General features: G+C 44.6%; 1 protein-coding gene across 5 annotated transcripts in view; it reads left to right on the top strand.

Annotated features, from left to right (window-relative positions):
- ADAM22 (ADAM metallopeptidase domain 22) overlaps window positions 1-26,723 on the top strand; it is a 117,924-nt gene that overhangs the window by 73,887 nt on the left and 17,314 nt on the right. For 3 of the 5 annotated variants that reach the window (XM_061554534.1, XM_061554532.1, XM_061554533.1), the window contains exons 21-27: window positions 2,230-2,335; window positions 3,274-3,393; window positions 4,053-4,221; window positions 5,145-5,262; window positions 10,505-10,595; window positions 17,275-17,292; window positions 26,409-26,498. In XM_061554534.1, coding sequence (XP_061410518.1) covers window positions 2,230-2,335; window positions 3,274-3,393; window positions 4,053-4,221; window positions 5,145-5,262; window positions 10,505-10,595; window positions 17,275-17,292; window positions 26,409-26,498 — 712 coding nt within the window. Of the gene's footprint in view, window positions 1-2,229; window positions 2,336-3,273; window positions 3,394-4,052; window positions 4,222-5,144; window positions 5,263-9,649; window positions 9,741-10,504; window positions 10,596-17,274; window positions 17,293-26,408; window positions 26,499-26,723 lie in introns of all 5 variants that reach the window. The other 2 variants (XM_061554531.1, XR_009755354.1) reach the window with 2 other exon arrangements.

The following is a 26,723-nucleotide window of genomic DNA, read 5'->3' as shown; positions in this document are numbered from 1 at the left end:
CGTGCCTCGCTAGGGCCGGCACTGCACGTTGACATCCCGCGATGTCACTACACTCGTAACGAATTGGCATGTTCTGCTTACATGACAAACCTTACTAATTTGCTGTCGGGTGGTGGCGGTTTTAACGACACTTTTATATATTTACGCGATCTAACCCAAAAAACCCACGTATTATGGATGATATCGGTCGCGAAAGCCTTCGTGTTATACATTGTGCCTGTTTGTGAAAGCATTTGCCCTCTCTTGTGAGAGGCAAATTCACGTCTGCAGATGCCAAACACCTAGAGTTTGTGTTGCAATAACTTAACTAATAAGAAGCATGCACATGGGCCTTTTGACACGCACACACAACAGCTGAACACGGCCGTGTTTACCAGCCACATCGTCAGTGTTTTGCATGCGTGTGAGAAATCTTATTCACTGAAGCCACTTTGTGTGCATATTATGTAACTCACTTTGGTTGATTGATTTTTGGGTTGGGCCACGAAATAACCTGACCAGAATATGTGTCGTTAAGACTCCCCGCCACCCTACACAGTCAAACTAATGTAAGCTGTCTCGCGTACGAGCATGTAGTAGCGCCCCAGTTATTGTTACAGCACACTCACCGGGGAGCTGAATAACAATTCACAACTAAAAATAACGACATACATTTGTTCGGATCATTGTGGCCTCTTGAAAGAATCCATTTTGAATCTAAATATTGACTGCGAAATCCTACGCGTTACGTTAACATTGATTTGCTCTAAAATGTTTCAGTGCACGCTGTATTTATGAAAGAGAAAATTTACATTTGAGATTTAGATTATTTTTCCTTTCTTGAGACAAATAAAACAATGACAATTTGTTTTGGTCCAAAATGTTGACTGAATGCTTCATTATCCAAGATCACGCTTTTGAGTACACAGACATATTAACCTCAAACGCGACAGTGTGAAGTGGATTTAAATTTACAAATTTACATAGCATTAGCATGTTGATTAGACATGTAAATGATTGCGTGCCGTCGTATTTCCAAAAATGCGAGTGTGGGCAGGATAAACAGAAACGAGACGGTCTCTGTGATGGATTTTGATATTTGTTTAATGTTTTAATTTGCGTTGCTGTGCGTAATAATGCATATGTAATGTATATAATGAGCACACCTACATTTAATGAGACACAATGCTGTACTCATTGTGACTTGAAGCTTTCGTGACTGCAGGAATTCATATTCTTTGGGTCTTTCGGTAAAGCCACGTAGATATCTATCACAACGTTTCGATCGCAACACAAAAGCAATCGTCGTGATGTTGTTATTATTTTGATTCTTTTTTCTATCTACGTGGCTTTACCGAAATACCCAAAGAATATGTATTCATCGTGTTATTATCATCATCCAATTTTGAGAACAAATGTGCGAGATTGATCATGGCCAGAGTCTGCTGCCGGTAAGGGGCTGCTGCTGCTGCTGCTGCACTGTAGTCCCACCTCAGGGAGCACTGGATGCAATGCTCTCGCAGGAGGTCTACAACAAATGTGCATTTAAACAGCAATGACTAAAGGCAAGTGCAGCTTTTAACTCACGACGTGCATCACAATTTGTTTATAAAGCTGTTTAAAAAAAAACACTACAGAAGCACCTCTTGCACACAGCAACCCATCAGGACCACATCGCGACCTTCTGTAATGTTTCTGTACTCTGCTGAAAGTGACTTGGGGCCCCACGATCTCCTCTTGCCTCGAACTTGATAGCATTTGTTTACTCGGTCCCACAGTGCTGATGAGACTTAGAGGGCAATCAGTGCATAGTCCAAACCAGTTCAAGAGTCATGTGTTGAAATGTTGCCAGAGTCTGGAAACCGGTTGGTTGATGGATTGAGATGTTGTTGTCAGTGACCAGATCTGTATCGTCGTTGGGCAAAGATTGGCGCAATTTTTTTCGTGAAACACACTTTTACGAGGAGAATACATTCGACTGAGCATGAGCAGCGTCGCCAGCGTGCATCAGAAGGCGGTGCGCATGTGAGCCCAAGCAAGCGCCTGATGCGAGCGTCCATTGGTGCATTTGTGCATTTCTCTGCGTGCTTTTTGATGGAATCAAACCCCCTGATAAAACAAAGGTTGTTTTCATGGGCTGGCCTGCCATGTTTTAAAGAGTCTCTCGTGAAGCAAGTTGTAGACATTGAGTGTAGCAAGTTGACACATGGAGTGAAGCAAGTTGTATGTATTGTGTGCTTTTTGCTGCAGAGGGAACGTCGTCGGAGAGGCAGTGCTACGACAAGCTGAACATCGAAGGCACCGAGAAGGGAAACTGTGGCAGGAAGGAGGACTCGTGGTTGCAGTGCAGCAAGCAGTGAGCGCCACGACACCGTCACTGACGGGCAAACTCAAACCCTCACACACACACCGTGTGTACACAAACCCATACAGACAAACCGCGCAAACACAAACCCTCACGCATAAACTGTGCGTACACAAACCATACGTACACAAACCCTTACACACGAACCGTGCGCACACAAACCATACGTACACAAACCCTTACACACAAACCATGCGTGCACAAACCATACGTACACAAACCCTTACACACAAACCGTGCGTACACAAACCCTTACACACAAACCCTTGCACACAAACCGTGCGTACACAAACCGTGCGTGCACAAACTCCACCCACTATATCATGCGTAATAATTGAGCACATTTGGTATTTGCGCCATTCTCATAGTGCGAGGCTATGGCAAAGGAAGGCGCTGTGTTTGACATCGTCTGCGCTATTTTCACAGCAGGGAGCGATGTTGCTGCATGTGTTCCCAATTGAGTATTTCGCAGGTAACTTTGAAAATTTGGCTAATTTTTACCAAGATGCAGGCACATAATGCCCTACTCTTTTTTAATGAACTCGCGGGATCTTTAATTTTCACCGAAATGTTGAAAAGCAAGCAATATTTTGGACAATTATGTTCACACATAGTTCATGTTTCAGCTTATGAGCAGAAACACATTACATGGCGAGGTGTTCCTCTATCAGCGCTACCATCCCACCAGCGTTGGCCTTCACACTACGTGGAAAACAGCACGTCTCCAGCTGCTTTTCACAAAGTAGAAACCATTCGGATGCATTTCAGGGAAGGATTTAGCTGAGAAGTCTTCTGGTTTTTACATTAAATATTTATCTCAAAGCGTGATTCGGGCCACGCCACTGCTTTGACAGCCACGCTCAGTTGTGCGTTGAGCCACCGGGCGTGCCGTGAGCCACGCTGTGCCTGTCTCGGTCCCTGCGTTGCAGCGATGTGCTGTGCGGATTCCTGCTGTGCATGAACGTGAGCCGTGAGCCGCATCTGGGCGAGCTGCAGGGAGACTTGGTCAAGGTCTCTATTCGACACAACGGCCATTTACTGGAGTGCAGGTGACTATTGGCGTACACGCGTAGGCTTGCAAGGCATCAGAGATGGTCTGTGGCATGTACGTGTAGCGTAGCTTGATTCTTATCCATGAGACTTAATATTGCTTGATGTTTAAATGCACAACACTATCACAATATTGCTACTTACTCGTATTTTTTTTATATATAATGAAACAATTGTGTACATTACTAATTCATATTTTCTTGTTTTATGAGCCTTAAAGCTCATTCTAACTTTTTGTTAGGTTTGGGGAGGGTCAGTTGGGCTGCGCATTGTAACACCACTGTTCATGCTATCACAGTTTCAGCATTACGTCTGGAAATAGAATCAGGCTGCTGTGCACAAAGTGTACACTTCAGCAGGGGCATGTACCAGATTATGGATTTCTGGTGATGCCTTGCTACCTAACATTCTCCATATTTATTGCTATTTTTGTGTTCTATTCTCCAGTCTCAGACAAAGAGGAAAAGTTTAAATCGTCCCATTTGGAATATAAATGTTTTACCTGTTTTCCGAATTTGGAAAATACCTGGAACATGTATTTATGTATACTGAACCAATATACACACCTCTGCAGTCACAGACACATATATATATACCCAATACGTCTATTTAAATGAAGTGCACTTTGTGTTAACGTGTTCGTATTGTGTTATTTCAGCGGTGGCCACATAATGCTGGCTGATGGTTCAGATCTGGGTTATGTTGAGGATGGCACTCCCTGTGGACCGGATGTCATCTGCCTGGACCACAAGTGCCAACCGCTTCAGGCCCTCAACCTGTCCGGCTGTCCCTCCGTCATCCAGGGCACCGCGTGCTCAGGACACGGGGTAACAGCCGCTTGTGCAGACCTTTGCTGCTGCGCATTATTTTGTTCGAGGGCCCCACCCTGGGGTCCGGAGCCTCTCGATAACCTCATCCACTAATGAGGCAAGGAAGGAGGACATTTTATTTGTAATGGAGGGTCTTTCCCTGCAGCACTGTTAGAAGTTAGTTTGATCACCATTTGTTCTAACGGCGGTGTGGATAAAGATCTCATGGATGCCGTAGGGCTCGCGGTGTTTCGTATTGTTGTGAGATGCGACACTGGTCAGTGATGTGCAGTTTGACACTTCACACCTCCAATGAGACCGCCCAAAAACTAAAGGAAACAAAAGGAAGAGAGAGATGCCGAGGAGGAGGGGAAAGAGCAAGTGTTGCGTTATGTGCATGCTGCATTCTGGTGTTGACCGAGTGATAGCTGAGCTCTGAGGAGGGTCAGAGACAGCTATTCATGAATGTGTGCCTGCAGAGGTACTCATCGGCTTAGTCTAGCACAGCACCACGACGGAGCAGGCAGCCCAAGGCCCCACTGCATGACCATCAGAGGCGGCAGGGCTTACGGCACCACCTGCCCAGAGTGTCCAGGCTGCAAACGCCTTCAGATTTCGTTGCGGATGATTGTGGGGATTACAGATTTCTAATCGTAGATTTTAAAATGTTCCTTTTTTCGTCACCTATCCACGCAATAAATATCTATCTTGACACAACGTGTTCAAATCTGCCGATTTGTTACTTCACTTTGATGAGCATTCACTTTGTAATGACAGTGTATAATGCCGAGAGAAGCATGAGGAATTTACATGAAATCAGTTTATAATTTATATAATGTGCAATCAATTTGCAAGTGTGGTTCTTTGTTTAATTTCCAATCGTGCAAGATGTTCCTGTGCTTGCTTTCTGATTGCCCGCGTGTGTGCTTTTGCTGCCACAGGTGTGCAGCAACGAGGCGCGGTGCGTGTGTGAGCGGCACTGGGTCGGGAACGATTGCAGCATCTACAGCCCCATCCCAGAGGTGGTGCCCACCAAGGGGTCCGAGGGCCCTTCCCGGGGTTCGTATCTCTCTTCGCCGTACACGCAGCCTGCGGCACACACGGCATGCCATGCAGCTCTAGATGCCAGCAAGTGTAGTTACGATAAAACGTCGCGTTGTGCGTTTACTAAACCAGGAACATAAGGGGCGGTGACATAGTGGTGGCGCATCTGCCGTTCGTTGCAGATGTTTATGGTTCGTACCTGGTAGGCCACCCTGGTTAATACCGCGGGCGAATGTACCGCAGTAAAAGCCCTACGTGCCGTCTGCGTCACAGGGAGTTAAAGATCCCGAGACGTTTTTCAAAAGTAGTAGGCCATTGTGTGCTGTCATGATGGTCCAATTGTGAAAATGAAACCGCAAATGACTCTGCTGGGACTACACACATCAACATCACCCCTACTGTGGCACTACTGCAGGCTATGTCTGTGAAACACAGCACCTTCACTAAAAGATCCACGTGGATATGCAACGTGCTAAACTCTCATTAATTATTTTTAATGTTCTCTTTATGCACCAATATGATAAACCTGGCGAATTCTACCTCAGCCATAGTTACGCCATGTAATGTGTGACAGTTCACAGTTGCAGGTAAGTACATGTCTAAGAGGACATAATGGCTTTCTGAGTGTTTATAATACATACATTTAAGGATCAATTGAAGTAAATGTTTCAAAATATTATATAGTAGGAAGACTGTGCAGGCTATTTTATTCTTTCCCCAATGGCTCGCAGCTCAATGAGTTCATGGTTTTGTAGTTAAAGAGCATTCCTATCAGCTGGAGAAGGCGAACAAGCAGTTTTATCATTGGACAAATTATAAAAACAGCTAGATGTGTTTCTTGGGTCATTCCTATATATTGATACATCAACAGTGAATAGTTTCAATAGAGCTGAAGAGATATAGACAAATTTAGGACTTAGACTGAATGTGTGAGTGTATTCTCAACCACACATCCACTGAAGTCACGGTGATATCAGAGACATAAAAATAACGCTTGTTCCAAAGGTTCTCGCTCAACCACAGTGTTCGTATAAAGGTGTAGTTATTGGATATCCACTCTATTCTTGCATTATTGCACCAGGCTGCAGTCATGTCCTGAATTTACTGAGGAGGGAGACGTTTCTGATTATCTGGGGTTCGTTTGCAGGAATCGAGTCCTCCAGGTCCATTGCCTAGATCCCTTCTTTGTGACCAAGAGCTCGTTATCTTCACGTCTCTGCTCGCTGTGAACTCTCTATAGACGCTCGCCTCCCTCGTTCATTACTCCAATGCCAAATTTAACAGTCATCCTCTTGTGCTCGCCGTTGTTTGCCGTTGTGTTACAGTCCCTCACTCTGATCCCATCATTGGTTTTGCCCTCATATGAATGTGGTTTAGTTTCGTCACACATTTTGTTGACGTCTTTACCTTCACGGCTTGTTGGTGGAGCACAGCGAACCGGCCAGGTGCCTCGGCGGTCGAGCGATCGCTTCCCAGTAGGAAGGTCGCGAGTTAAAATCCTGGCTGAGAGTTTTTAGTCAGCCCATCATCCCTCTGGGGTCAATAAAATTAGTACAAATATGTAGGGAAGTCAACAATGGTTTCCCCAATGGATTTCCTTGCTGCTGCCATAGGAATGCGAATATTCCTCCACAGGCTGCGGGCAGCCCTAATGCTGAAGTTGAGCAGGAATCACTTTGGAAATTTCCACTTGTAGAGAATCATAGTGTTCACTGTGATATCCTTTCTAAAGTTCCTTTAAGACTGTGGCTGTGTAGTGTTCAATTTGGCATACTTGACCAGTCTCTTCGCCAGTCTCTTGACCAGTCTATATGAAATGTTTACATGTCAGAAGAATTATCTTACCCAGAAAAGAAACACCGTACAAGGTGATGCCACTCATACAGAGCTCAACTACATATAAACGTACTTCCTGTACTTACATTTCTTCATTTAATTGTTTATTTCCATTCTAACTTGTGCGACTGCTTAATTAATTTTCGCACCTTCAATGTATTTGAGTGTTGCTGCTTTGCGCCCGAATGTTTTAATTTTGCGCGCCTAAAAGCCACGTCTCGTCTTGATTTGAAAAGCCCCAAGTGAGGAAACCCAGCAGCCATCTGCGATAAACTGAGAGTCCCATCCTTGCAGCCGCATTTTCATTTATGAGTTAAAAACAAAATATATTCTTGCCTGATGCTGGGATTGCGCTACAGCAATACGATCACCTTGAAGGTGATGGAGCGGTGGCGCAGTGGTTGGCTCACTGCGCTCTGAACCGGCGACGCGAGAGCAGTTCCTGGCCACGGTTAACCTGAGCGGCCAGTGGCTTCTGAACTTGTCCTGGATACCCCCTTCACCAACCCGCACTGACCAGCGTGGTCAAGTGTGCTCAAATAACCCCAATGTCCAATCCGGCTTGCAGAGGTCTTTGTCCAATGGTGGTTTGACGCAGGACAATATGTAGCTCTCCGTGTATGTGTGTGACGGCTGTGTGTAGCTATATACACAGGAACCGTAGAGTTCCGTGCACACATGACGAAGGTGTAACCACTTGACCGAGTTGAGAGTCGCACTCATCATCATATAACCACGAGGGGATGTGTACAGCAGTACTGCTCTTACCTTTAAAAAACACACGTAACTTTAGAATAGTCTTATTTATCTATTTTCTTTATACGATGCCTGTCTGCGGTCCTATTTATCTACACACTTATGAATTTGACACGCCCATCCACAGGTGATGCGGTGGGTTTTAGTTGTCCGTGCTGATTGATGAAACGCAGAGGCTACTTTGATGAGTAACATAATCACTCGCATTCTTGTTGGGAATATAATTAACAAAATACACAAGCAGACAATACGCCACCTCCACGTATCTATCCCTTCACGTAAAAAATGATTAAGTGCGGCGGGACTGCTGTGCAGCCGCACTGTGCAGTCATGGGGAGAGCCCAGAGTCCGAGATTTCCACCTGGATGGCTTCCCTGCCCACGCAAACCGTGTTTGTGATGCGAGATGCATAGGGACCCATATCTAACAGAGAGGGTCATTGCCTTTAAAATATCTGGCAATTCACGAGCATTGGTTCAAGCAAGCCTGACCCAGCAATAAGACACTGAATGTCAAGACAGGTCAAACATTGTTTTGCATTGAACCAATGCTGCTGAAATTATGCTCTGCCAAAGGGCCGTGTGGCTACTGATGGGATGTGGAGGGACCGAATTGTCTTCGCGTTCATTTATTTACCACATGCATAGGGCCGACTGTGCCCCAGTGGTCTCACTGGTGGTGCATTTGAATACATTGACGAGATAAACTTGTTTTCACATAAACAGAGATTCAAACTCATGTTGTCCCAGTGTCGGGCACACACACCATAGGCACGTATCATGTGCTGCTTTGGAGTTTTCTTGCATCTTCCTTGACATGTATCGTGTTAAACTCGGCCTCACAAATAGCAGCACAGTGCCAAGATAGTACGGTGTACAGGCATCGGTTGCTGCTGGGCACACTTTAACTGAAACCGCTAATTTTTTTATTTTCCTCTTTTGAGTTAAATTTTTACTGAAACTTGGATGATACATTTCATTTAAAGCTTGGGTGCCGCCATCTTGAATCTGAGAGGGTTTTGTTGCGGGTGTTTTCCCTGCTTGAGTTGGCTACGCTGCGGTGCCCGTCCATTCCTCCTCGCCCCCAACACCTCCTTCACCTGCACCTCACGCTGCAATATTAACAGCTCCAGCTATTATGTGACCAGTCAAATGTTGCCACCCTTCCCACCGACCAAACTCGAACACATTTCCCAGTCAGCTTAGGTCTATCAAAACCGTGCAGTATACTGCAGTAAACTTCAACATAATACTGGTACCAATTCCGGCCACCCGAACACATATGCCAATTCCTGGACAGTACGTGCTAAATCTGGATAGGTGGGAACCCTCGCCCTGCTAAGATGCCCCACTTTATAGAGCTGATTCCATTTGGCAAGCAGTCTGCAGGGAGGACTGCAGCCTGCTCTAGCAAATGTGGCTGTAAAAAGTGACACGTTCCAAAGCATGTGTCAACCAATCACGGTATTGTTAAATCTCATTTCAACTGAAACCGCAGAGGTGTTTAATCCTGTGCGACTTTTCCAAATAAATGGATACTATTGTCAGACAGATGGAAGCACGAACAATGCTACATTAAAGATTTTTATCAAGGCTGATGGGTCAAGACACCAAAAGTATCCTTGACATTTTAGCCGCTGGTAGTGATAGAGGTAAATATATTATTGGTGTTGATCAGCACTGAATCGCAGGAGAGATTATATCGTAGCTCGTCTGAACTTGATTTTATGAGTGCTATTACAATTGTGGTGTTATATTTTACGTAATCAAATGTGTTGCTTTGCCCCCCCCCCCCCCATCCCTTTGGACAGTGAGCCAGGCCACTAACAAGCTTATAGGGGCAGTGGCAGGAACCATTCTGGCGCTGGGAGTGATATTTGGAGGAACTGGGTGGGGACTAGAGTAAGCATTTCCCATCAGTGGCACCCAGTGATCTCTGCTGAGTTTGTCTCACTCTTCCAGTTCGTTTTCTTTCAATTTATCGCAGAAAGGTGGAAACAACATTACACCGTTTTATTTACACGTGCCGGTTCTTGTTCTTCAGCTTTTTGTCCCTCTGTGTCTCAGCTTTGTGAGTTCCATGCTGTGGCCAGACGCCAGAGTTGTGCCCTGTGCCCTTGTGCCGTGTGCAGTGGTGCTGTTGGTGCTGTGATCTAATGTGTGCTCGTGATCCCTGCCGCCCTCTCGCCCTTGCATGCCTTCTCACTCTTTCTCCTCTGGGCGATTGTCGGGCATCACAATAGAAGTGGAGCAGTATGCCTACGAGTGCCTACGAGTGCAAAACTTTAACATTTCTTTCGGCATAAGGCATCTTGAGTTCAGAGTTTCAGGCCTCCCTGGATACTGTTGCAAGCAAGAGTCCTTGAGTTATCACTGTTACATTATGTGTCTTTGTGGGTTTGTTAACATTTGGTTTTATACAGTTGCAGTTAAAGGGGCGATTTTGGTAGTCTATTCCCCTGTCTTCCCAATTTTAAGAAACAAATAACCGCAGTTTAAATTCGACGTGCGTCCAGGAACGTGCTGGACGCAGCAGCGTGTCACGGCGGCGGAGTGGCCGAGGGGTTGCGCTCTTGTCTCGTCCCTGTGCTGTGCGCAGCGTGTTTGGTGTGTCATCCCGATGTCGCCCCTCCCCTCCGCCCCCCTCCGCTCCTCTCCTGTCGCAGGTCCTAGTGCTGCCAATATCATTATAGGCTCCATCGCTGGTGCCATCCTGGTGGGGGCGGTTGTCCTGGGGGGGACAGGATGGGGCTTTAAGTAAGCACTGTGGCATGCTTCTTTTGACTTGCCTGCACTTTTCCTTACTAGCCTGGCTTTCCCTAGCACTGCTTTGCTGCTGCACTACACTCCGGGACGCGCGGAGGCAGACGCAAAACCGAGCACACGCACCGCACATGCATGCAGCACATGCACGGCCATAGACGTATGGTGCGTGCCACCCGCTTGCACGCGTCACTCAGCCAGTGTACTTACCACCAAGCAGCCGGTAAAATATCTACGCTATTTATTTACAAGACATATCGACGCGAATATATTACACGTATACATTCTAAAGGACGCAATACGTGCAATCTACACGCATCCTTATCGCGTGCGTTTTTCTGCAGACACGCTCAACTGTTGCCGTCTAAGGCCTGCACCCACACGGCAGGCTCGCACATTAAACACACACCGCGGCCGCCTTTGCAAAACGCGTCCCTTCTCGAGAGCAGCGTCAAACGAACGTGCGCAGAGAGATTCGTCGCTCGTTCCGTTGGCACGCGCGCATCAGCCATGCGTCTAGCGGGGACTCGGGAGCAAAACGACGACATTGCTTCTGAGCACAAGTATTGGGGAAACAATGTTTCTGCTGTCATGTTGCCACGTGCTATTGTTTGTGTATGCACGCTGTAACAACGTACTGTGTGGTGGCTAACAGCTGTCAATGCGAGTGATGTGGTGACTGGGCTTCATGAAGACTTTAAAACCTCTCCAAGCCAGACTCAGTGAAGCTGGTATTTGGGGTATGCCAGGAAAGCTGGCCAAAAAATATTTCGTTGTATTTAAAATTACATGCCGGAGGATACGGTATTCTGTGATGACTAACTAATGAAAATATAATGAACTAGAAACATTTAATTTATTTAAAAATATATTTTCCAAATGATTGCGAGTGCAAGGCCACGGAGCGACCAACGCACGGGGCGAGCGCGCCCTGCTTGGCCCAACCCTGTCACCTCTCATTTACTTTGCCATCCTTTCCAAACTGTAAATCTGGTTCGTTAAATAGAATATTGTCTTGCGGTATGTTTATTTTGTAAATTTATGTAAATAGAATTTGACGCTGTAAGAAATTTTATCCAATATTTTTATATATTGCTTAAATTTTTTTGATACATGTAATACATTTTAGAGATAAATGACTGGGAAGCACGTCAAACGTTACTATTGTAAATACCGTACAGTCGTTACCTTAAAATTATTTTTTTATTATTTTTCTTCAATTGTAAATATGTAAATAATAAATAGTGGTTGCTTAATAATGTTTAAGAGTTATGTACTTGTACATGCAAATGTATATGTTGGTAATTATTCAATTATTTGGTCTATGCCAGACATCTCCATCACCAGAAAAGCTCTCCCCGAGTCAGTCGGTCTTTGAGAGGTTTTACTGTATGAGCAGCTGTCTTGAGAATTCCTTGAATTAGGAAGACCTTCATGAGTAAGGTCACTCGTGATATCAGCATGTTTAAACCTGATGTCGCAATTCTTAGATTAGTATTTTGTAGCAGCAGATAGCAGGCACTACCATATGCGCTATTGGGATTTTTGAGAAGATATCTGTTGGAGTAAATACAAAGCCTTTTGCATCGATAATTATAAACGCGACAAGGGAGAGCACAAACCTGACACAGACACGTGACTTGAGATGAGACTCAAGGGACGAGAGTGTTGGCTGTGGTTTGTCGGGACGGTTCTGGAAATTCTGCCACCATCAGCATTAGTGCTGCCCTATAACTGGCTTGACTTTTATGACTGAAACTATGTAACCAAATGTTCGGGGCACAGATACATAGATTTGTTTTTACCTCATGTATCATTGGAAAAAAACTTCCAACATTTATCTTTTGTAAAAAAATAATTTCACAGAATTTGTCGGTGCACGACATAAAATGCCGTCTCCACAAAATATAGACTAATATCTGACAGGTTAGTTGGTATTGTTTGGTTATAAGGCAATGGATCTGATGATGGTGGTAAAGATCTTTCTAAGATTTGTGTACAGGATGCACTTTCAGTCCGATGGAGAAACCAGACTTTGGTGCTCAGCCGAATGAAACGACGACTTTCTGTGCATGTCTTTGTTAATAGTAAAAAATAAAAGCACATTTCTTAATTTGTAAAATAATAATGGCCCGTGCAATGAACTGTGGACATAAGTACATCCTTTGTGCAAAAGCAGTCACAAGATAACTATTTCAATGGCACCAATTATTTTTGGTTTCCAAAGGAAATTTTAAACTCGATGGAATAAAACAATGTCACATCAAATTATCGCGGCAAACTCTTCTTTGTAACAATTATTCCAATAAGTGAAAGGCCTCGATCTGTTTCAGGCATGTTTTAAAACACTAAAGTCAGACAACCTTCAGACAACAGAATTAGCTCTTGCTCCTTTACAAGGAGATGGCACCAATAGTTAACGTTGGCAGTTTGTTCTTCAGTGTCAAAAAACAAACATGCCCTTTTGTTGACACTTTCTGTTGGAAAATAACATTCGCGGGTACTATACAATTGTTACCCATCATTGTATTGTCGCCCAATTTTGCACTTAAATAAAGAAAATGTATTTCAAAGGGGACATTACATTGCACTGCTGAGTAATGCTAATGAACTACAAAATACTCAAGCATATGTGACCTGATTCATGAAACGTTATATTGACCATCTACAAAAAGCCCCCTCGTCGCATATTGTTTTTGATGGTTCAGTTTTTTAGTCATTGGCCAAATGGCTTTCTGCCACTTGTAGTAGAATGCACACACCAGGCTCGCACTGGACACGCCACAGTGGTCCAAGGCGGTCGAGGCTCAGAAGGCCACAGCCAAGGCCGCCACTCGGGAGGCTGCCGCCCAGGTTGACACGACGCCAGCGGTGACCCACCGCTCTGGGGGACCCCCACACGGCAGTTCTACTGCCCCCCCCCCCCCCCCCATTTGAGAGGAGCTGGTGCCCGGCGTGCACACTGCTGTGCAATGCACTTTGCAGTGCACGGAGCAATGTTTCTGCTTGCGGAGTCGTGCAATAGCTGGTGCCACTACAGCCGTGCGACTATCACTAGGATGAGGAGGTTGTGAAGGGGGAATCTGTGGTGCATGGAGGGGGGTGGGTCACATTCACGGCTGAGGGGTGGGGGAAAAACCTAACTCATGGAATGGGCACAGAAAACAGTGGGACTATGTCCATTTAAAAAACTGGCTATTTTTTAAATTCAAATGTTTTTTTTTTTACAAAAAACACAATTTAAATAACAAATGAAACCTATTTTTAAAATTTAGTTATTTTGTTAGTTTTTTAATTTCAGTCAATTAGGATATAATACTTTGGAAAAAAAATCTAAACATGCGTGCCTCTTTTGCATAGGGTTTCCCAACGCGTGCACACGCATATGTGCACGTATCGTGTGTGTTTAGACAACTCTGGCTGTGGGCGGGGATGGTGATGTCATAATGCGGTGACACAATTCCCTTGCTCTGCCGCCCACCGGAGTTTGTGACGTGTAACTTGAGAGTGACGCATGTTGCAGAAAGTTTTTTCTGGCAGATTTTCTGTAAAGTTACATTCTACTTAATCGAGAAGTGGGCATGTCGTGTGTTTGATATGCATTGGCATATACAGGAGGAGAAATCCCTTATTTACGCATATAGCCATGACGAAAAATCTCATTTATACACAACACATATCGCCATTTTACCAATTTCTGATCGAGAGTTTAAATAAAATCACATGGCGTGAGCCATAACTTAAAATTAAAATGTGTATCACTAAACTAGTTTAAGTAAAAGCCCAAGTTTTAAACTCAATCCTGAACGCATCCAGTTATTTTATCTCATCGTGCTAAGCTTTTGCAAGACAAAGTAGGCGTCATTTCTAGCAGCGCTGTAGTGCGTTGTTCATGTGGCTTTGCAATCCAGGCGCTCGCTCCTGCCAGACAGGTGAAGCCGCCGTTATAGGGGCACCCTCGCACCGCTCTTGCATGCATTGCATGATGTCGCCCTCCCACAGGCTACATGCATAACCATTGTTTTGCCTATGCCTTGAGTAGCAAGAGGAAATGTCGTATGTACCCAGAGGGCAGGCCTAACTTTACGGGTAAACCCGGTTTTTCTATGGTGAGAACACGCCATCGTTAAATATAAATTGTGGAGCGATGGGTAGCATGGGATTTTGCCAGTGCTGTACTCTGCCACGCGTTCCTACTGGGCATGTCTGTGACTGTGAGTAGAATCAGTGGCACATACCCCGCAGTATAAAGCATTAATAGATGCTCACACGACCCTCATTCCTTCGCCATCTCTCCACTATTAGCTGCTTCTATGCCTTAACATTTGTAAAACTGCACGGTGTCAATTAGGCAACTTACCAGGCAGCAAGAGCTAGGTTACGGTCCATATCCATGTCATGATGATAATCTACAAATGTATTTTCATAGTCTGGTAATATCCACTTGAGAAAGTTCTACTCCTGAGCTCGACGGTGGCACAGAGGGCGAGATGCTCGCTAGGCGGTGGCACCTCCTGCGGACCGGTGCCCGTGTCCGCGCCGCTCCGCGCTTTCTGCTGTTTGATTTCCCTCGCCGCTGTCCGCTGCCCGCTGGCTGCTGCCCGCTGCTCGCTGCCTGCCGCCTGTCTGTCCGCACCACGCCCGCCCGCCGTGGGGCGCCGCCGTCAGCGGCCACAGCCTCGGCGCCTCGAGCCGGCACGGCGCAGAGATCCCCGTGGCGTTCATTCACGGTTGACCCATCTGTGTAATAGATTTTGTAAAATGGATATTTGATGTCTAAATGCAGCACCTACATTTGTACTTTTTACGTGTGTGAACGACTGATATCATGCAGTTAACTTTAAATGCCTTCTGTAATACGTGTACCTATTGCAAACACATAATAAAATGTTCTTAAAAGTGTGTTGACATTGCAAATAAATATTTACGTACCAAACGCAAGCAATGACGTATATGTGCATGCGGCTGAGCTGTAGCGCGCGTTCGCCGCTTGTGGCAGAGGTTCGCGGTTTGGGCCCAGCGGCCGCCCTGGTTAATACGGCGGCTGTGGGTGTGTTGACCTTAAACGGTGACGCGCCGTTCGTTTCACAGTGGACGTTTAAGATCCCGCGATGTTACTTGAAAACGAGTCGGCCACAATGTGTGCCAGAGTCACGGTCTACATTTGGCAAATTTGAAAATACTGTAACTCACAAATTATCTAAAGGAGAAACTCCACGTGACAGCATCGCCCCGTATCCACATAGTAAAGTTGACCCCCGCTGTGAAACTGCAGCAGGCTATCGTCTGTGAAATAATCGTGCCTTCGTTAGAGCCTCGCACTATAAGAATGGCACATATACCAAATGTGCAAATGATTGCTAAGCTATAGCAGGGATTATGTGGGAAGACCATGAACAGCTTCCTGCCTGTGGCCCATGCTTCCCACAGCGTGCTTCCCGTGTGCTCATTGCACACACACGCCGAGGTTGTGACAATTCTGCACAACCAATAAACACTGCAAAATATTGTTTGGGTGGTAATGCTATGATGTTGATGGTGAAGTCTACGTATGGAATTGTATGCACGTAAGTTGTGTACGCCTGTCTCTTACATTACCGAAGACGTTATTTGTTGGCAACCGATATGCAGGTGTAGACAACCGATGAACCAATGTGACAACTGTGCCACAGGAAGACAATAATGACGTGTAGCCACTGTGGGGTGCATCACATTGACAGTCTACTTAGCGCATCGCCACGCCAGCCGCTTCTGTTGCATTGGCTGGAATGGTGCAGCCATATTCACTACGCGCACCGAGGAGCTTGGAGCGCGCCGCCACTGTTTTGCTGTCCATGTGCACGTGCATCGAGCGGCAGCTGGAGAGCTCGGGGAATGGCAGCAAGCAGAGCCTGACAGCCCCTGCTTGAGGAATGCCCCCTCCCCTGCGTGACGGACTTGGCTGCAGCCCACGGGACCAGGGTCCCTGTGTGGCCGGGAGCCCCTCGAGTCCCTGCTTGCTGAATGCCCCACATCCAGCCCATGGGGAGAATGAGCTGACTTTTCTCTTCATCCATACCGTCCGTCCGATGTTCTACCTAAATGTCCCTCCTCCATAAGTGTTTCCTTCTTTTTGTGAATCGAGCCATGCATACAGCTAAGAGCAGTATATGGTGTGGTGCATGCCTGCATACAGCTAAGAGCAGTGTGACCCTGATTGGTTGGCACCTTGAAGCAGCATTGTCTGGACAGCATGTGGTACTCAGCTTGTGGCAGTCGGCATGAACGTTGGGGCTTGACCTGCAGCATGCATCACATATGTACCTACGCAGCTGTATCCATGGCACAATAACTTGACATTTTATATCAACCCCGCTTTTCTTCGACAGTTAGGGCCAGGACATCCAATACTTTCTAAATGAATGTGTACTATAATGTAAGTTATAAGTTAAAGCCAAGTGCTGTAATGGTGATTGAGAAGTAATATCCCGATTTTTAATCTTATGTTTCGGAAGTACTAATTTTTTAATGACTAAATATTGTTTAAACCAGTTCTCCTGGCCTTAACTGCAGCCCTTTTTCAGTGTGCATGTGGGGATGCACATTGGGACCGGTGAACGTATAAGTTGTTCAGGTAAATCCATCACCTGTAATTCTAACTCTAATCTTCTCTCTCCCTGCCTGCGTCGGGAAGGAATATCCGCAAGAGAAGGTATGATGCTGAGCAGCAGTAGAGTGCAGCCATGCACTGCACTCTGCCTCACACTCGGCACAGTGGTGACGTGCCGCTGCAGTTCACGTCACGAGGGCCCTCACAGTGGGTCCGTACGTAGCTCCACTGCCTCCAGTTCTCTGTGCAGTCCAAAATACACTTCTTTGCAAGTAATTTCCACGTTTTTATATCTCATTCCAGTACCTGTGAATAGTAATAGTGGAACTCAACATGATGTGCCTGGGATTCAAGTAAGCAGGCTTGAAAGCACTATTACAAATTTCCAGATATGTTTAGTTTGTAAAACATGGCGTTTGGTATTCCACTTTAACATGCAACAACAACGCCTATTATTTATCATCGGCGGGATCATGCAATGTTTTGTATTCTCAAAAGGAATGGCTTTTTTATCTTCACTTGAGATGGCTGCTCTAATATTTTATTTGCTCAGGTCTTTTTACACATTGCTAGTTGCCTGTTTGTAGACACGGGAGTTGCGCTGTTGCAGCGATGTGTTTCACAATCCTACCAACATCTGAGACCACCCTGCTAAAGGTCACACGAGGCATAAAGAACGCTGTCTGAACTGGAATACAAGCTTGTACCAAAAAGTGTAATTATGTTTTAGCATTGTGGTCCATCACCTGCCATTTGGAAGCTACTCACATGATGAGCTCTAAGCTTTGTTCATTCAAACACTGATGAACGGTGTGACGTTGCCAAATAGAAAGGCATGTCGCATAGCAGCCATGAGCTAATGGCAATGCCTTGCCACACCGCCACTTATTTACCGCCATCGTGGAGGGAGGGTGCACACTCACTACTACGGCTTTTGGTGACGGCAGGTGCCACCAAGTGACGATGAGAAGGGGCCTCGCACCCGGCACACAATGCCAGGCACGCTGGCATCGTTGTGGCATTTCAAATATTTCGTGAACAAAATTTAGAATTTATTTAACCTTAAGAAAATTATTCATGTTTTTGGCATCTGAGAACAGAATCATATATGATATATTCCAGAAATTAGTATGGCTATGTTGATTTTCTGCCGTGTAATATAAGTTGGTTAGCTGGACATAAGTGCAACAATCAAGTTGATAACCATTACTCTGTTTCCATTGCCACACATGTCATTTTTTTTATTGTCAATTACTAATTCAATCTGTAAATCATGATGAAAACTCGTAAGAAAATTATAGCGTAGGCTAGAAAACCACAAGTTTCAAACAGCACAGAAAATTATAAAAAGCACACATCCATTGTGAATTATGCAGTATATCCATGAGGAGTGCATTGTGCTCGTATTTTGATGGTTACCTAAGAGCAGAGGACCACAGTTAACCTCTTCAGAAAATTCTGGTGGATTTTTGCATACTGCGCAAAGGCTGTGCTATATTTGTCTTGGTATTTAAAACGTATGCCAATCACTGATTGACACTTTTTAGATATATCATGGGACCTCCTTTGCCAGTACCAAAATATGAGAATAGGTTTTCCCCTTTTTTCTGGCAACAAAACAGGTGTTAAGATGTTAAAATACAAAACTGAAACCTTTTACAAGGAATCATGTCTGCATTAACCACAATACTTGTGGTCAGAATGAACAAAAACTCTGATAATATATGCATTGTCTTTGAAACTGATTGGTCCACACCAGAGACAGGTTTCTATTGAGCCTCGTCTAACACCTTTTGGCGTCCTCTGGTCTAACACCGTTTGAGACGAGGCTCAAAAGAAAGGTGTCTCTGGTGTGGACCAATCAGTTTCAAAGACAATGCATATATTAGCGTTTTTTTTCTGCCCACAAGTATTGTGGTTAATGCAGACGTGATTCCTTGTAAAAGGTTTCAGTTTGGTGTTTTAACATCTTAACACCTGTTTTGTTGCCAGAAAAAAGGGGAAAACCTATTCTCACTTTGTAGATGTTCAATATAAATGAACGTCACATCCCGATATCGGCCAATGAATGCCAGCTGCACTGATCAGTGTTGTTGTCATTGTTAGTCTGTGTGAGAAGGTTTGTTTTCTGCACTCATTCTGAGTGTTACCCCAAACGAGGTGGCTCATGCAAGAGGTCCAAACCAGCACCGATATTTCTCTTTTTCACCAAACCTGTCTGGCTTGACGTTACTCAACCCAAATCAGCCGCACTTCATCAGAGCATATTTATATATATGTAGAGCCAAGTTGATTCGCGTTCGCAAATATTTGGCCTGGGAACAAAATAGTTTCTCTAGCATTCATCCTTGCATGATGCTGCTGCTTATTCTTTTGTTTTCCTACCATGAAACGAATGTTCTTATTGTGCACATTCGTTTGCATTTGCCATCAAATGGCTTATCTGGTATCTGCTTGAATTAGCTGTATAGTAGTAGCTTATTCATCACATCTTTGCTCTTTATGATTTATCATAGATGTGGGGAAATTGGACATTAACACGTTGGCATTTGATTTTCGTAAATACCGCATGAGTATTTGTGATAGATATTCAATAATTCAGATTTTTATTATTGCTCATCCATGCATTCTCAACCATGACTCCCATAAATCTGAAATGTAGGAGAAGAAAGGCCATTTGATTATATAATATACTGCTCATCATATTTAACCAAATCAACACATAGTCCAGCCCAGAAACCCACACTTAACCGAAACGCGAGATTACACATTAAAGTGGGGGCTACATTTTCCCAATCCTAGCCAGCTGGCGCAAAACTTAATCAAGTAAACTAAACACATGGCTGAGAAAACGTTTGTGTCCGATACATAAGCCACGTAAAGCATCCGTCCAGTATTCAAATGTGCAAACATTCGCATCACCGCGATGCGGCTGGGCGAGGGCTTTTGTGTGTCCGTGACTCGGCGGCGTGGGGCAGCGAGCAGCTGCGAGGCTCCTCAGCGAGCTGCATCACGCCCCTCCCCCTCCTCCCCTTCCCCCCCTCCTCCCCCTCCTGCTGCTGCTGCTGACCCGATGGGGCTCGCCATGCAGTTGATTACACAGAGATACATTTTTTGCACTACTTGTGAAACACGTAATTTAAGTTTTGCGAATCTGTATTTTTTTTGCTATAAAAATATAAAAACAAAAAAGAGATGTATATACACTAAGTACAGTAGTTTTGAGGGTGAACTGTTCAGAAAGAAAATCAATATTTGATAACATTCTATCGTATCACAAAAGTGTTCACAATTCGCAGTTTGAAACCCATTGTGATTATCAAGGTCAGCCAGTCAGGGCATCCTTCATACTGGAATCCAAAGCTACATTTCTGTGAAACTGTAAAACAGTCGTATTGCCAGCGATTTCAAAATCGTAGATCTCTGTCCAATTCCAATCACACCACCGTGTCACATTAACGTGCCTGTGTACAAACATGTGCATGTTTAAATGCGCGATGCATGCACACATGTTCAGTGGTGCATGGATGCATATATAGCCATTACAAACGTACAATATCCATTCTAAGAGGCACACATTTTCAACAGCGAGTGATTGAACTGAGAGGAACCCCTTGAGAGGAGGACGCAGGCGAGCTGCTATTTGCCAAGACGCTGCCGAGAGGGGAAAGGCCACACGGGCAGCAGCAGCAGCAGCCGCGTCGCGTGCCTGGCAGCAGGGACCGTTGTAGGCCTCGCTGACTTTACTCAAACTGCCATTTGTACATTACTACTCCTAGAACACGTTTCATTGTACATTTAATGCAACTTTAAAAATAAAAAATGTTCATACGCGGAGGTTGATAAATGCTGAAGTCACTTTAAATTTGGTAATTTGGCAACGCATATTGGTTAATGATTGCGTTCCGCGCCTAGCGTATCTACCGTGTAACCAAGTCGAAACTGGCTGCCAGTTGTAGGTTTATGCTGCCAAGCTGCATTCTTTAGGCCGTTCGCCTCCTAGTCACCAGGAGATGGTAAAGTGACTTCCTGTGTCCGAGGTAGGCCATGCTGCTGGCCACAACACACTGCCATGCAGTGTGACTGGACGCGATACTCATAATAATTCACTTTAAAAATGCAAGTATCTTTAAATTAGAACAATGGGTATTTAATAATGGGTCTTGTTGTAGTATCGATTATTTGTCACATTTTATATATCCTATTTAATTTAAAATAGTATTCAATGTCACAGTTTAACACGAAGGCTTTCGACCAATATCATCCATAATACAGGATTTTTTTGGGTTAGATCGCGTAAATATAAATGTGTCGTTAAACCCACCAACACCCGACACACCGGTGTGTTGGAGAGCAAATCCACAAATGTTGTGGATTTGCAAATCCACAAATGTTGTGCCAATCCACAAATATCGTGGATTTGCTCTCCAACACACTGGTGTGCTGTACTAATAATGAATTGGCATGTTCTGTTTATGTGACAAACCTTTGATTTAAAGCTTTCGTGACTGCAATGATTCATATTCTTGGTTCTTTCGGTGACTTTACCGAAAGAACCAAGATGACAAACCTTACTAATTGGTTGTGTTGGGCTGTGGCAGGTTTAACGACGCATTTATCCATAATAGGTTTTTTTTGGTTATGTTTACGTGATCTAATCAAAATAAACGGTTGATTCAATTTCACAGTTAAGAAACTGTAATGACAGCCTAAAATAATGTTGACATTTGCACCTTTCACAATGATAATGGAGTAAATATGTCTGTATCATGTCTCCAGGCGTATTTAATGTCCCATGTTGCATGGGAATGAAAGCTAGGTGCAATGATGTGAGCGTGATAAAGGGTACAGTGACACACTTAAGTTGAGAGAAGACAGCGATTGGGGCCCAAGTTGCGTAGACGGGAGGGGGGTCCTGAAGGGGCTTACCCCAGTTTTTCAAAATCTGGGGGGAAGTTTCCTCTCCCAACCAGTGTTCTGTCGAGTTGTGGTCGTTCTTAGAACCACAGCACCGCCTGTTTTCGTGATCGGAAACTCAGTGCGATATCACGTACCCCACAATACGAACACGTAGCAAAAAAGGTTTCGCAATATAGTATTTGGTTAGCCCTATATATACATATTTAAATGTAAAATTTTGTTATCAATTCATCGTTTTTTGTGTGTGTGCTGTTTGTAAAACGTCGGCCAATGAAGACAAGTGTAGTGTACACGGAGAGGCGTGTGGTTCCTGAGCCACTTCACTAGGTCTCAAACGATGACATTCAGGGTGTTTATTTGACTGCCTTTAAACAATGACATATTTTTGAGTATTAGTTTAAAAAAATCATACTACATGGAGACGACTCTACAAACCAGCAAAGTTGATTTCCAAAGTCTATATTTACAAAGAGATGTAAACATAGAAAAGCATAGTGTTTTATAAAGTGTCTTTGTGAGCAGCAACAGCCCTGCTGTGGCCTTCTCCCCCGTGCCCTGAGCAGGCTGCCCACGCTCACAGCATGCTGCCCCTGCTTCCCTCTATCCACACCGAGATTGACTATTTTGAGACCTGTTTCGACGTGTACTGTCTCTCATTACAGCTCAAACCATTGTTACCGCTCAGCCCATTGTTACCGCACGCCGGCAAATTGATGCTCAGTGTAACAAATCACTTTACCAATACTTGACAATTTTACTGCAATTGTAGAAAAGCTTGACTGTATGCAGTTTCAGATTCTTATACATTGATTGTGCACTGATTGAGTTCTGAAGACTGATTACGATGTGAAGATTGACTATTTTGAGATTTTTTGCGATTGTAAATTGCCAATAATATTAAACTACCCCAAATTCCAGGATACGAGACGTGTACCCACAATGCTAGCGAGTCGGCAAGCGCCGCTAACGTGAGCAGTCTTCTGTGCACTCGCAGACCAAAATAGTCAATCTCTTGTCCCGCTGTACCTACTACATACTTCTGTCTGTTTACTCACAACATGTGCATGACAATAAATTGCATTTGTTACATCACAACACAAGTGCTCGTTCCTCTTTATGATAATCACGTGTGTTTACTCTAAAGGCTCGTGATTCAATATGTACTGTAAAACTCGAAGTGAAACGGTGCCTCCAGTCTCAAACAAGCATTAGGGCAATACTCATCTCTGGGCATTGCCATGATCCAGTGGTGGAAACTCCACATTTCCATGGTGGGGCCCAGCCTATCTAGAGGTTGCCCACTGTTGGCTTGCCACGACATGGTTCTCATTGGGCTTGTACTCACTCAAAACCAACTTTTTAACAACCTTGGATTGAGTTAAGCACTCCTACAAGTGCCTAGGTATTTGTCATCCTCGCATACACAATCAGTGCTGGAGCTTTGTAATGTAGTGAAATCATACCTTGTGCTACATGTTGCAATATGTATGATATGCAATCGTCTTTTCATACAACACGCTCATCCGCAATGTTCCATATAATCTCAAAAACATTATTTTATAAGTGCATCCAAATTCATCGTTTATTTTCTTTATCGAGCTGAACCTAAACTCAGCTTGATCATCTTTACTTGACTTTAAAAATCCCTTTGCTTTGCTTTTATACATTTCTTGATTTTAAAGATAAAGTACCAGGGGTAACCCCCCATCCTAAAATATTTGCAAGATTAAAGACCTCACTGAAGCTGCAGGCCTTAGACAATGCCCGTAAACAATTTACGGGCATGGAATGTATTCGGAGCCAGTGATAGAAATGTATTCAGAAGCAAAATAGAAATATATTCTGAAGATTATATGTAGGTGATGCGTACTGAAGCGGTCCTGTTATGCCACAACCCATCTCATTCCTGCCAATAGCCTGATATCACCACTCCATCTCCACGTCGGTCGTCCTCTCGGATGCATTCTCTCTCCTCAATGTGCGGCATGAGCGCTCCGCGGCATGCGGTGCTTGGCAGGAGAGGGCACAGCAGCCGCGTGATGATGATCATCGTCATTTGTTGGCATTCGTCATCAACTTCATCATCATAAACCCACCATCATCTTCAATCCAACACCACCATCATCATCATCCTGTGTCTCTTGCCCACAGACTATTGCGGATGATAGGAGGAAATGACCTGTGGATAATATGAGTTTTCGCAAATCGATTCTGGCCATGGATAACGGGAGTCATGTATCATCGGAGCGTAGATATTAGGATCCCGACTGTGCATGTAGTGAAGCAAAGCATTACAGGCTAACGCGGCATGCACGTGCTTCAGGTGATGTGGCCAGCAACGTGACCCGTCACCTTTCCCTTTCCAGTTCCGATTTTAACACACCTCACCAGGAACTAATTTAAGGCTGAGTCGACCTAGGGGATTCCCAGAACAAGTACAGATACTACTTGCCGCCGATGTTAACAGTGGCTAGGAATCGAACTCGCTACTCCCCACCACACGCACCCTCACGCGCTGCTCGGATGGCAGAAGTTTCCAGAGTACAAGTTGGGACCAAGCGAGATGGTTGAGGAGGCCGTGACCTCGCGCGAAATGAGTACAGGACAAGACAGGGATAGTGAAGCTATGCTGCCTCCCTACCTGCTTAAGCAGAGCGGGTACTGCAGACAACACTAGTAACATGTATTTCCAGTTCCGAAAAATATGTAATTAAATTAATATTGATATCGCCATGAAGTTAATGATCCTCCTTATTATGCGTGTTCACCCAGGAGGGCCTCACTGAGTCACAATAACCGTGTTCAAGTCGGGCGCAGTGCTGCTGTGTGTCATCCCAACTGAGTCATTTGCAGGAGGATGTTTCAGCATTGGGAAGTTTGGCCAATAGCAGCAGCACTGTGCGTCTCATAAGCTACGGGGGGAACCGGAGAACCCAGATAAAACCAATACAGAATATGGACACCCTTCTTGCTGCGAGGGACACGTTTTATCAGATTTAGATTATAAGTAGAGCACAGGAGATCTGAAGACGATGTTTTACAAGGCTGCTGATCGCAAACCGAGCTGTTGCACAAGAATGGGTGAGGTCACGAAGCAAATGAGCAAACGAGATTGATGTGCACACTCTCAAACATCACAGTCATGTACAAGATTCCTGAAGTGTGACAACAATGGCAGATGCTGGTGGCTCTGTTGCGCCTCGTAAGGTGAATCACAACCCTTGAAGACTGCACTGTGTGGAGGATGGTAATCAGCTGCGGGTGGGACCGTAGCAGAAGTGCTTGGTCGAGCAGCAATAGGTTAAAAATATTTGAAACCGAGTTACGGTATCTGTAAACTAGGGATAGAATAAATCTAAACATAACTGATGATGGACGCTTGTGTTGCGCCCGAAACGTCGTGATTTATTTTATTTTGTACCTACGTGACTTTACCGAAAGAACCAAAGAGTATGGATTCCGGCAGTCACGAAAGCCTCGAATCAAGATTATAACTTAATAAGAGGGAGACTGGGTCAGGATAAAAATTCGATCTTGCAAAATAGAGGAAATGCAAGATGCTAACAAAGGTGAGTGCATTTTCACACGCACGTTAATAACGTTTATGATCCAGTGCTCATCAATCCGTACTAAGGTAACATTTTATTGCTATGGTTCATCAACAGCCTTCTGGAGTGTCATCATCTCTCATGACCTTGCGATGCAATTATCCATCTCGCTCTCTGCACATGAGCTGATTCTATCACTCCATTTCTGCGTTGATCAATCTGTTGGTCATGTTCACTCCTTTGGCTGCCAGTCTCAAGCACCGGCCATAATCCATGCAAGCAAACGTTCTACCGAAGTCTGCTTACTTTTATCAACAGTCGATACGGTGTCTTTAACTTCCATACGTTCTCTATTCTTCATGCAACTCCCTGATTCTGTGGACTTTTCAGCTTTTGTTCTTTTGTTAAGCAATTTTCCATGTTTCTGATCCACATTTCATGATCAGCTCCCATCTTGTGACCTCTAATATTGGTATTTTGTTGATATTTACCATAACACAAGTGCATTGGCTGTTGTTATTATTATTATTATAGGACCCTGTTTAAAATGCTCGACATTTCATTATGGCCACCGCTCTCCTTAGGAAGTATCTGGATCTCCCTCTGGTATAAAAATAATATTGAAATTTTAAATCCACGTGGGCTCATTATTAAATGAGCTGTGTTAAAAGTATGAGCACAGGAATGACAAAGACGGATGTGTGAGTTTACGTCCCAATCATTCGCTCCCACCGTGTGTGCTGCCTGTAGACAGAAGAAGTCTGGAGACGTGGACTCGGTGTACAGCGGCCTGCCGCCAGGCGTGAGCTCCAACTTCTCCCCAACAAACTCACGGAAGAGGTGCGTCCCAGCGTTCAGACGCTTATCTTGCATCCAGTATCCTGAACGAGAGCCACATATTGCACAATCACGAATGCATATTGCACAATCACGAATGCATATTGCACAATCACGAATGCATAACTGTGCCTAACTGCATACAAGCACAGGAGAAAAAGGTCATCGTTGACACGAAACGTGCTACCCCATGTAACCAAGGTAATTGAGCCAACATCGCCTGGAAAG

This window comes from Lethenteron reissneri, chromosome 20 (genome assembly GCF_015708825.2).
Source record: "Lethenteron reissneri isolate LAM-NWPU_2019-01 chromosome 20, ASM1570882v1, whole genome shotgun sequence".
Taxonomy (NCBI): Eukaryota; Metazoa; Chordata; class Hyperoartia; order Petromyzontiformes; family Petromyzontidae; genus Lethenteron; species Lethenteron reissneri.
The sequence above is the reverse complement of the archived record's forward strand: the minus strand, read 5'-3'. Positions and strand labels throughout refer to the sequence as shown.